Below are 12279 nucleotides of genomic sequence, written 5' to 3'. Positions count from 1 at the left end.
TTAACATGTAGTCAAGAATGAACGGAACCGAGCATTTCACTGGACAAGACACTACTGTTCGCGCGTTTTTTCGTGTAGGACGCGCGCATTAACCTCGTATTCAAAATGGAACATAAATACAGGCCTAACTTCAAGGTCGAAACTTGATTTCAAAATGTTTCGTGAGTTTGAATGATTAGGAAAATTGCAGGTATTTCACTTGACGAGTTTTCTCTTGAGAAGTGATTGTAGCCGGAACATTAAAAACTATATCATACGGTCAAAATCGTTTTGAGAACTTGTGAATTTTATGGCAATCCAGCAAGTTTTCTAGCAGGTCCACCTGATTTATGCACCACCGTTGCTTAATAATGGACCTAAAAGTTACAGTGATTACTTCCAAATCACAAACGGAATATGAATTCAAGAATACAGTTAGAACGCTAAGAAAAAGGAACACGCTTAAGAATAATCAGCATTTTGCATCAAAAGATGGAGTTCCAAATGAAAAGTCGAAAAGACCGAGGAATGCAAACGACGAGGAAGAACTCAGCCTAGGTGTATCGTCATCATTGCCGTCCTTCGTGAATATGAGATTGTCGGTGACCAACTACACTAAAAATGGATTAGAACTTGCCAAGTATCTTCTTGGAAAGATAATTTTCAGACGTCTTGACACTGGTGAAATAATTTCAGCAAGAATCGTTGAAACTGAAGCCTATTTAGGTGAAGTAGACAAAGCATGTCACTCTTTTGGTGGGAAGAGAACTGACAGAACAGAACCCATGTATATGGCGCCAGGAACAGCATACATCTATTTCATATACGGAATGTACTATTGCTTGAACATTTCTAGCCAGGATGTTGGAGGTTGTGTTCTTATAAGAGCCCTGGAGCCTCTTACAGGTACCTGAAAACTGATCATGTTAACTAACCCCTAGGTTATGCTAACCAACTCCAGAGTGGTTTAGTTTAAAGCCAGCCAGGGTTAGTTTTCAAAAATGTAATCTTAGTTGGTAACTGGGGCAAACCCAGGTTTATTTTTTGATGGGCAATTACACTCAAAAACCAAAACAGCACTAAACAAGTGTGTTAATATTAACCCAGTTTCATCCCAGATCAGCACTTACACTAAATACAAAATCAGGCCCAGGTCAAACTAATCCCAGGTAAATTAACTAAGGTGAACCTGGGTAGTTTTTATAATGCAAAACGACTTGAAAAATACTTCTTAACATCATCTATGCTTGCACATAATAAAATATAAATACTGTTGTATTAATAAATGCATATAATAATTGTATTCATCTTATGAATCTTGAAGTTATACCAAAGAGCAATCTAAAATTTTCATGCAAATGATTTTTTGTTTCATTTTGCAGGACAAAAAACCATGAGAAAATTTAGATTGGAGAAAAGAAAATCCAACAACACTACCATTAAAGATCCTGCTTTGTGCAATGGCCCATCAAAACTTTGTACTGCTCTCAAAATCACAAAAGATGGTCTTAACAAAGAAAATTTGGCATCATCATCTAAATTATGGATTGAAGCAGAAGAAAAGGAATGCGGTTTTGAGACTGTTGTATCTAAGAGGATCGGAATTGACTCCTATGGGAGTGAATGTTCATCTAAACTCTACAGATTCTATATTTTAGGCAATAAATGTGTTAGCATCAAGGACAAAGAAGCTGAAAAACAATAAAGTGAAATTTCAGTAATTATCTTGCAGGTTCTCTTCTATTGCTTTCAAAGACTAACATCTTGGATACAATATATATTTTATTCACCACATTATCTTAATATGCCTGATAGTTTTTATATGTATACAAGGAGATTATGAAAGAAGATTCAATAGGCAGTGCTGCAAGATAAGCAAATCTTAAGTGTCAACAGATAAAGGATAGAGGCAGACAGACAAATATTTAATCAAGTTGATTGTAACAACTCTGAATAACAGTGCATTTATTTCTTTTAATTACATTTAACAGTTGCTGTTGCAGATATTAGTTTATTTCAAAATGACTAAGTTGAATTTTACTTGCTTGACAAGTTTCAAGATTGTAATGGAAGGTGGATGACCATACAAAGTTGGGAATACTTCTTCCATCAACAACCTGTTTTGTGAAAATTTTCTTGTAGTGAAAGGATATTTCATAGTTGAGCCATTGTCAATTTAAAGTCTTTCATTTGATTTTGCAATTGTTTTACCCTGTTTTACCCTGGCGTCCCATAGCATACATTCTTGCAAGCAATTCTGTGAACATCTCAACTAGCCACTTTGTATTTTGAAAACTATAGGATTTTTACTTTTAAACATAATTTGACTTTCCAGATACAGTTCTAAAAAAATTAGAATTAAATAATGATTGTTAGATAATTTTATTGGTCCACTAAGAAATAATAATTGGATTTATATACATTTCATTGTACTTTTGAAGATTAAAGAAACAGATTAAACTGTTTGGAAGTCCTACATTTTTACTGTATTAACAAATATATGTATTCTGAAATTAAATTTTATCATTTCAGACTTTTTAAATAAAAACATTGGTGACGAACAGGTTCTGGGTGAATTTTAGGCCATTGGCTGAATTCAAGAACAATGGATTCTTTATTCTATTTCATCTAAAGTCTAGACATTAGAGTATTGAAGTGTGAAGTCATGAAACAATTTTTTTTAGAATTTCTTAAATTTTACCAAATTTTCTGAAAGAATGGCAAAAAATACCTCTTTTTATATAATGGCCAAAAAAATTCAAATTTTCTAAATGATTACATTTATTCTGGCCTGGTTCATAAAGTTCTGAACCAAGACAAAATTACAGAGGTTTGATGGGGGAAGAGCCTGTGCTCAAGTGGCCATACCTCAGCCAATCTGTAATACCTTTAACTGGTTTTGCATACTTAAGCCTGATTTACACGAGACGAATTTTTTCGTGCGAAGCGAATTTTTTGCCGCGAATGCGCGAAAAATACGCGCAGAAGTGGAGATTGGAAAATTCACAGCGAATTTGCTGCGAATAAGTAGAAACCATTCCTACTTTTTCGCTGCGAATTTTTTCGCCTTGTAAAATAAACCAATCAGAACAGCAATTGAAGACATCTGACACGAACCCAACTAGTGAACAAGAGAGAAACACTGTTTTTACAACAAATCTTTGTCGTCTCTTGACATGAAGACATGGGAAAGGAAGGGCTAGGCAAAAGTATGCAAAACGACAGAAAACTATGCAATGATTCAAACAACAACATGGGTGAAGAATGAGTAACCTATGACTAGGCCTAAACAATGCTGGGAAAATCCCGCACCTATAACATAAACAATGGAATGGGACGTTTCTAGCAACAGGCGGCTTGGTGCAATGAACGATAAAAGCTCCTCATATGTAGTTGGCGACATTCGAAAGTATTTATTCCTGACAATGTAAGCGTAAGTCACTTACCAAAAGATGAAACTCCCCCTTCTGCAGACGTTCTGAATAAATTTTTCGAACCAAGTACCCCTTTCTTTGCTTTTTTGCTCGCTTTTTTTTAATAACAACAATATTCGAACAGACGCCATTTTCTTTGGCATTATTCGCGGTGAATTCACAAAAGAAATTCTGCCAGCGGAAATTAAACTTCGAATTCGCAGGCGAAAAATTCGCTTCGCGCGAAAAATTCGTCTCGTGTAAATCAGGCTTTAGAGGTATTTCATAATGCTCTTTCAGGTTTTTGGATCAAAATTGAAAAATCTAACAGTATATTTTTGTGACATCATCACTTGGTACTCTACTAGTGCCACAAATTAACATGTGATGCAATGGGGCCATTGCAAGCTGGGCCATTGCAAGCTGGACCATTGCAAGCTGGACCATTGCAAGTAGAGACCAAAAAGATTCTTACTAAATTAGATTGAAAACTTATATTGGTTTTTATCCCCTGTTAGAATGACAACATTTTTGTGATTAATCCATACCAGTCTTAACTGTTTTATTGCAGATGTGCTACAGTTTTTGAGCTCTGGAGTCTTGTATGACTGCACACATTTTACCGTTGAACTCAACATCCCCAGTAAACTGGAACTTGTCTGCAAGAAAATGAATGTTTTGTAAATGTTATCCTTTGCCTCTCGATTACAACAAAAACATTATCAGAGATCTAGATAAGGACTTGTGCAAAGGCCACAGGTGGATCTCTTAATAGTAATATAATATAACAATAATAGTGAAATCAAGACCAGTTTCTCCACAGAGTGGCTCTTCACCTGGTCGCTAAAAATTACTTTATTTGTTTTAAAATTTGAATTATTTACAATAAAAAAGGCAATTAATAAAGAACAGCAATAAAAAAGTCATGTCTATCTAATGTTGTACTAGAAGTTTTTCTTTGCATCTAAATATAAAATATTGTGCGTGTCCTGATTTCTGCTGGCAGTTTATTGAAAATATCTGCTGCATCGTTCCTGAAAGTGTTAGAAGCACGTGATGATGCAATAAAAGGCACAGAACTAGATCGAGGAGCAGGAAACTAATAATTACCAACCTATCTTATTGACGTTTTATAGGCGAGAATGTTTGAGAAAAAGAATGCGGAAAGACACAGGCAAAATAAAACTAAAACAGAAGTCATGTGTCTTCAAATGCTGTTCTGATTGGTTTATTTTACAAGTCGAAAAATTTTGCTTTCTCAAACACTCTCGCCTATAAACGTCAATAAAATAGGTTGGTAATTATGATAAGGTGGGATAGGTGGGATAAAGAACTCTTCTAGAAAACGGGAGAACCCAGAGAAAGGAGGAACATGCAATCATGGCCTACTTTGAACTTTGCATCATATTAAAAAAGAACCCTTACACCTTTCATACAAAGATTTCGGCTATCAGTAGCTGATATGATTCTGTTTCTTGGTGGGGAGGCTACAAGGGCTTTACCCCTCCCCCCCCCAAAAAAAAAATTTCCAAAATGTACTTAAACAATACAAAAATCGCATACAATTAGCATGTCTAGCCCTCCAAAGCATTTTCTCCCTAAATCTGTAATGTGCTCCGCGGTCCTTGGTGGGGCTATATTCTTTTCAGTCTGCTACCAGCAATATCCGAGACAAATATGACTCTAGTCATGAATAAGTATAAGTTGTAACATAACAGCTTTTATTAGCCACAAAATATATAGAAACGAATAAAGGAAATATAGGAAACGAGTAAAAGGAACTATGCTTTTATCGTGTACTCACTTGCCAGAAGCTGATTTTTGCGTCGCCAAATGAGAATGAGGCAAGGACCTTTCCCTCTGGAGAGAACGCTAAAGCACTCACAGCCGTTGAGTGAGCTGGAATTAGTTGGCATCTTGACGACCGAAGTTCGTATAAAGCGATATGGCCTATACGAGACCCAACAGCCAGACGGCGCGTGTTGTTGCAGTAGGATACCATATTGTATCTGTTGAATTATTTTAAAAGGATGGTAGCAATTAGCATACGTACCTAGATTTGCCTAATTAACGACTAAGAGTGAGACTCGGGGTTGCAACTTAGTGCTCTACGCATCACCGATAGAGAAAGTGAACCAGAGCAGATAATAAACTAATATATAATAAAAGCATAGGTGTAACAAACGAGCATAAGTGATCAGCTGAGGAACAACAACTCTCCAAGAACTGGTACTCTCCAAGAATTGGAAATTTTAGGGTTTGAGAAACAAGGATGGTTGACTTAGGCTGAGGTTTTGCTAATAAAGTACAAAACAAATTTGCATATTGTTTGTTTTGTTGAGCATTTCTTGTTAGTTTGAGTCTAGCTTCTCTGTTTATGCAGAAGATGGGCCTATTCAAATTTTGACTTTAGTCAAAAATTGCAATTACAATGATTGTACTACAAAACTAGATATGCATTACCTGCAAATTGCGGGAAAAACTTCATTCAATCCCTTCTCCTTGATAAGCTTATGATCCAAGCAATGCACAACAATGTCTGCAACCTGAAATAAATAATTCACTTCATTAGATGACGTCAGAAAACTAAATTTTTAAACAAAATTCGGTAAATAGGCTACAGATTTCTCGAGACATGGGCATTGAAAGATTATGTTTTAGTAGTTTTATTTACTACCTAGCATCCGAAGGAAGTTTTCAGGACACTGAGAAGCTGTGTTTATCGAGCAGTGTCCTGGTCCTTCCACTCGATGTGACTACACCTCGTGGTTCCCATTCCTTGAATTACAGAGAGCTGGCGATTCTTCTCACCCTAGATGAAAGTTTGGCTATGTCCGCGACTCGAACTACGGACCCTTGGGTCTGTAGTCAGCACCTCTAACAGCCGAGCCATCCTCGCATGAAAGGTTTGAAGCTTGCTAACAGATAACTGTTTTTAGCTTGGTTCATAAGTCTGACAACCAGTGCTAATTACCATAAGCCTTTATTCATATGACCACATCTCAGGCAATGTGTAGCAGATCTAACTAACTTTTCAAATTTAGAGGTACTTTACAGTGTTCCTCAGGTTATTGTTAAAAATCCAAAAATACAGATTTTTGTGACGTCATCACTTTGTCATTATGCTAAAAATGGTAAGGTCTGTAGATCTTTTAAATTTGTATTATGCAAAAGTTTTTAAAACAGTACAGTTACTTTGATGACTGAAATCGTAAATTAGAACAGGGTGACAGAACGCTCTTGAAGGTTAAAAATACAAAATATTGATCAAAATATTGATAGGAGTGTAAAAAAAACTTAATTTCACAAAAGTCTGAGCAGGAAACAGAAACTGAAATACGAGAATATCAAGAATAATGCAATGCAGCTTCAAATGCGTATCAAAAAGTTGACAGAATGGCTTAAAATACCTCAACAATCAAATGGACAACTTCTTGTTGACTTTTTTCAATCATCAGTTCAATAGTGCGAAGTATTTCGTTTCTTGCTGAGTGAATTATATTTGAATTCTGGGCGTCTGGAGCGGCAGCCGTTGGCTGATGACGTACATGAGAATAAACGGCTATGGCAGCCGGCGATGTCTGATTGAAAGATATTGAAGAAGCGTTCGCCACGTGGCGGGCAACCTAGTAAAAAAAGGTATTATGTCTCATTACTAGGCAAAAACAACGCAAGCAAGCTTTTATGCAGCTCTAGTCGGCTGACAAGCGAGTAAATGGGGCCAAATGTGGACTCTGGTGACGGTATTACGTTTGGCGAATGACCTCCACGCTTTTTCCAGTCTACTGAGCAGCAAACGAGCGTAATATAGGTTTAGGTGGAAAATGAGACGAACAGCACAGATTAGTCTACAATACCATCCCTTCAAGTCAGTTGAAAGTCCACTTTGGCAGGGACTTCCCTCTACACACGAATCATATGCAGGAATTATTACAAAAATTGATTCGTAGGATTTTAAAAGCAGTAAGGGTTGGAGAAAACACAAGTTAACAGTGTAAATCCGGGCAAAAATGTAGAATGAATTGTCCCGCAGATCAAGCTTAGGACAATATCCGGTACATTTATATGACAGAAGGTGAAAAGAGAAAATCATATAAACACTAGTAAGGACGAATTATAGAAAGTATGAAAAGAGACTGACCTCTTTTGCCAATGTTGTGATGAATGTAGCCGGCTTCGCAGTGGCTATCAGTGAAAGAGAATGTCTTGCCGATCGGTGCAAATCAGCCGGTGCAGATAGAATGCTGTTCCCGTACTCATACTCCTGTCCCATCAACGAAGCATTTGCACACAGATCTAGCAACCCAATCAGAACTTGCGACACATCTATGTGCGGTTCCCATAATGCAAAGCCACGCCCAATCAAATCTATCGCGGCTCTTCTTATTGCACTATACGCAGGAGCTTTTGATGTTGGTCTTTGTAAGAGAAGAGAGGTCAATGCCTTCGCAGTGTTGCGCAGTGTCGTGATCTCCATGGTGCCTTCTTTTACTGAAATAGGTTCAAATAACGATTATTTTGATCTCAATCGTTATTAGTAAGCCTAGATAAAAAGACGTACTTAACGACAGGTATTTTGGCCTAGCATGCGCCTACTGTTTGATTTCTCACAATAAAAGTTTCAGTAAAATGACCGAACAAGAAATGATTTATACGGATACTCCTGAAAACCAATGGAGCAAAGTACAAAGTTATCCGGCCATCTTTGAAAATACGATAATTTCATGCCACATTGAAAAATCACAAGTTCACATCGAGACACGAAGAATTAATAATCAGTAATGGTTTGACAGTAGAAACACGTTCAAACAACATAAAATGCTTTTAACCACATTAAAGCTCCTTAGAATCAGAATACGTTTGTGTATTTTCAAAAAGACTATTGCCATTTGCATGACGCAGAAACAGCGTTTGCAAAAAAGATCAACTCATGAGGCCGTTTTCAGAAAAAATCTTCGTTTTGAGAATGTGTTTACGTACAAAAGAAAGCCCAAAGGGGGTGAAGAATATGCATTTTTAAATTATCTGCAAACGTGCATACCCAAAAGAGAGCAAAATCATTTAGGACTATCGACAGTGACTGTGACAACGTCGTTATTATAAAAAAAAGTCCGCCCAGAGGCCACATAAAAAGCTAATCGACTCAGCTACATCACAGCTGCAATTTTAACTTGATTGCAGGTACAAGGGGTTGAATAGAAAATATTCTGTCATTCAAATTGATGGAATCAAACATCATATTTATGCTCTTAGTTTTAAAACCTATAGGAAAAAGAATAAGCGGGAGGTATTATTTCGAAATGAATTATTGTAACGGTGGATTCATTCAACAAGAAAATATATGATTTTCCTTTAAAGAAAACATTAAAAAAGGGTATCTTATCACCTCACTGCTTAAAATTAGGAACGTTAGTTGCCGTGTTTGAGCAAATATCAAATATCGAAAAAATAAAACAAAAATCGAGTTGTACATAAAGTAGAATAAAAGCTACGACTCACAGACTTGTCCTCTTTGATCTTTTGGAGCCGTTAAAGGGTCAACCTCTTTTTGAAATTCAGCCCCAATTACACTAAGCATTACGATGGCTGTCGCATGACGTAATCTTAAATCGCTTGAAACCATCTTTTTTGTCGTAAGCATTACCATGGCAACATCTGTTTTATCCTCTTCAGCTGAAATAACTGTAGGTTTTTCTGAAAAAAAATACACGCGCGTTACGAAAAGATTGAAGACATTAATATGTATTGTCAGAGCTGCAACATGCTTCGGAATATGGGAACCGGGTACCCAGAAAATGTCAAGAATTGGCTGAAAAATTACACAAAAAACATAGTCTTTTTACCAGCAAAACGTAGAAATTGAGCCCATGGTAAGAAACTACAAAATAATCACTTCCTTGTGATATCTTTCACAATGAAAGCTACCAATCTTTAGAGCTACACAATCAAAACCAAATTCATTTTTGTTTGCTTTCAACTTAATTACTGCCTCTGACCAAATTTTTCTTGATCTGTAATATTAACTAAGACTAGCAACATCGCAAGATTGAATTTTGTATGTACCTTCTTCATTGTTCAAATATTGCTCCAGATCTTCAAAACCAAAATCAGTGCTGTCAATATCTTGCGGTAGATGCGGCGACCAGGCTTCAATCAGTTGTCTTCTTCCTTTGGTTCCAATTCTTCGCAACTCGGCTAGTAAAATTGCTTGGGCAGCTTCGCGTATCTAAGAAAACAAGAAAATGCCAAGTAACAGTATAATCATTATTTACTAAAATCTTATATGAAACTGGATATTTCTGTATTCAAATTCGCGACGCAATCTTTTGACAATTATGGAGAATAAGGATAGAAGAACAACTTAGCTTGAAAATGTGGCTCCTTTAACCTCCATCGATGATATCAACCGCCCATAGGCATTGATGATATCAACCGCCCATAGGCCCTTTCTGATATCAAATATCAACCTAATTGACACCCTCTCCTATTAACCTGACGACACTGGCCACGCTGTTTCTCGTGGAGCCAACAAACCCCCAATCAGATCTCCCTTTGTTCCTCGTCTCACACGCATCCTCTCAATTTTTCTTCCAGAAAAACAAGGGTCTTTCAAATGTTTAATGCTCTCTCTTGATACCACTCACACACTTTGTTTGTCTGCACTTTCTATACAAGTTCAGTCTTGGCAGGCCCATCGGAACAGGGGGGGGGGGGGCTGGGGGGGGGGAGCCCCCCAATAATTGTCAAACTGTAGTACTTTATAACAGTGTACTGAATGAGAAGGAGAACAATGGGCAGCCCCCCTCCCCAATATGAATTTCGTTCCGACGGCACTGCTTGGTTAATATGGCACCAACCTTCAAACGTTGCATAGGAGCCCAATGGCTGGCAAAACCTGAATGCCAATCAATAAATTATCTGGTAGGCAATTGAAGTTTCGATGGAGGTCTAAAGGTATTAAAAGTATTTTGGATACGTAAAAGGCACAAAGGTAATCCAGAGAATATAAAAGAGCCTGTAACCGTAATTATTTTTTCTGCTAACTCAACAACTTCCAAATAAAAAGAATACCTCGAGGCATCTATCTTGCCAGCGCCTTGCCAATATATGCAGCAACGGTGGTCTGTACATAAGACCACGCATCATCTCAGGTAACAAACAGCAATGCAAAGCTGCCACCAGACTCCACCCAGCCTTCTCTTCGGCGCGGTGTTGGCTCAAATGACTGTACTCAGTTCCATAATCATCTGTGACGTCACCTGTTATGAAAGGAGTCGGTGATATGTCAATCTTTAAAGTTTCTGTAGACGATTAACCTTTCTCTGTCCTTTAGGTTGAAGTGGTATCACATGAGTTATAAATCTCCACTGCATTTGATATTTGACCATAAAGGCTTTCTGTGATGGCAACTATCATGGAGCAATTATCCTAATTATCAACCGCGCTATATCGCTGGGTACCTCTATGGCAGAGTAACTAGGGATTTAGCCCCTGAAGTGGTATGGGTCGACCCTCAGCTCTAATTGGGTCAACCCCTTTATAGGGTAAACAGTACAGTCTAAAGGAGGACATATAGAACGTTCTCAGTGGACGATTGCCCACGTAGACGAAGGACGTCTAGGTGTCTTATGTACCTCGGGGAAGTTGTTGATCCATATTCAATATCACATTACAGATAGCGTACCATTTTTCTCCAAGATAGATGAATTCATAGTTTCTTCGTTGCAGTGACGTAGGAACCGATGGGGTACCCCCACAAGATTCTGCATGTGCCCTTTTAGGAGAAGTGTCCCTTTCAGGTTAAATTTTCACAGCCATATTGCCCTATTTGTCAGAACCTCTGTTTGACTGGAAATCATCGTGCCCTTAAACTTAAAATGCTACCTACGCCCCTGCTTGTCTGTGCATCATATCTCTATTTAAATTTGTGTTTTGGACGAAAGAAAAATTACTCTTGGTTCATAAACTATATTGATTATGTTGTGAACGCCCATTAACACACACCACCGAATAACAGATTCCTACATACAAAGCCTTGTATATGCAATCTTAATATACAAGTCCCTACAAAGAATACTAACTGTTTTATTGTATATCAATTCACACTTTGATATATAATGTGAATAAACAATTTTTGAGAAACTATGCAACAAAGAATATAAAATGCCTTAAATAGCTTAATTTGTTTTCCAAACCCATCCGAGGCACAAACCCATTCTGAGGCTACGTTAAATCTGTTTACCTGCCAGACTCCTGGCTTGATTGACAAATGAAATGTGATTCATGCTCATCAAAGTGTTTGTTATGGAAACAATACCGACCAGATGCTGGGTGGTAAGTGATGACGAGAGCTGCCAATGAGCATTAAACAAAAGCTTTTGAGCTGCAGTTGGGTCCGCGTCCAAAAATGCCTAGAATGTCAAAGAAAAAGAAAATATACACTTTCTCGAGTTTTCCATAGAATTTTAAATATTACTTAAATAAAAGCGAATCCGGATAGGTATCAGGTTTTGCAGGATGTCATATTGGTAGGAGTTTGTTCCCTGATCAAAGGCAACCTGTGATTCGTTAGGACAGTCAAAAAACTCTTCGACGTGTATGACAGGTAAATTGGATTACCCTATCTGGATTCTTTAGTTCCGCCATAATACCATTAAGATTTGCCTGAAAGGACATTTTCGTTAAAAGATTTAAAATCCAAACAACTTCTCAGCTCTGCGATGCAGCATATCTAAAGGCAGAGCCAATGGCAGAATCGTTGATGGTTGAAAAAGTTTCTAAAAATGCGTTTCAATTATGCTTCACTTTGAGAAAGGAAAATTTGGGCTTTGTCGATAAAAGAGCATAGATTTGATTTATTTAAAATTGAATTTGTTTTATTTACATA

The 12279-nt window shown here is 37.3% G+C and overlaps 2 protein-coding genes across 2 annotated transcripts in view; one reads left to right on the top strand and one right to left on the bottom strand.

Moving 5' to 3' along the window:
* The first annotated feature begins 329 nt into the window (after nt 1-329).
* On the top strand, nt 330-5404 carry LOC135691882 (uncharacterized). Its single transcript, XM_065209879.2, has 2 exons — nt 330-885; nt 1362-5404. The coding sequence occupies exons 1-2, from the start codon at nt 330-332 to the stop codon at nt 1682-1684; spliced, it is 879 nt and encodes a 292-aa protein (XP_065065951.1). The 3' UTR covers nt 1685-5404.
* Nucleotides 3872-12279, bottom strand: part of LOC135691870 (WD repeat-containing protein 7) — a 24494-nt gene continuing 16086 nt past the window's right edge. Inside the window, exons 20-28 of the mRNA XM_065209861.2 lie at nt 11635-11803; nt 10464-10651; nt 9456-9618; nt 8892-9086; nt 7534-7883; nt 6803-7018; nt 5856-5938; nt 5197-5401; nt 3872-4051 (exon numbers count right to left, since the gene is read on the bottom strand). Of these exons, the coding sequence (XP_065065933.1) occupies nt 3872-4051; nt 5197-5401; nt 5856-5938; nt 6803-7018; nt 7534-7883; nt 8892-9086; nt 9456-9618; nt 10464-10651; nt 11635-11803 (1749 nt within the window). The remainder of the gene's footprint in view (nt 4052-5196; nt 5402-5855; nt 5939-6802; nt 7019-7533; nt 7884-8891; nt 9087-9455; nt 9619-10463; nt 10652-11634; nt 11804-12279) is intronic.

The sequence above is a fragment of the Rhopilema esculentum genome, chromosome 13 (genome assembly GCF_057945365.1).
Source record: "Rhopilema esculentum isolate cy_ngs chromosome 13, ASM5794536v1, whole genome shotgun sequence".
NCBI classification, from domain to species: Eukaryota; Metazoa; Cnidaria; class Scyphozoa; order Rhizostomeae; family Rhizostomatidae; genus Rhopilema; species Rhopilema esculentum.
The sequence above is the reverse complement of the archived record's forward strand: the minus strand, read 5'-3'. Positions and strand labels throughout refer to the sequence as shown.

Coding starts and splice junctions, on each gene's coding strand:
- LOC135691882 (XM_065209879.2), top strand. CDS start 330: ATGCACCACCGTTGCTTAATAATGGACCTAAAAGTTACAGTGATTACT. Junction 886..1,361: donor AGCCCTGGAGCCTCTTACAG/GTACCTGAAAAC, acceptor TTCATTTTGCAG/GACAAAAAACCATGAGAAAA.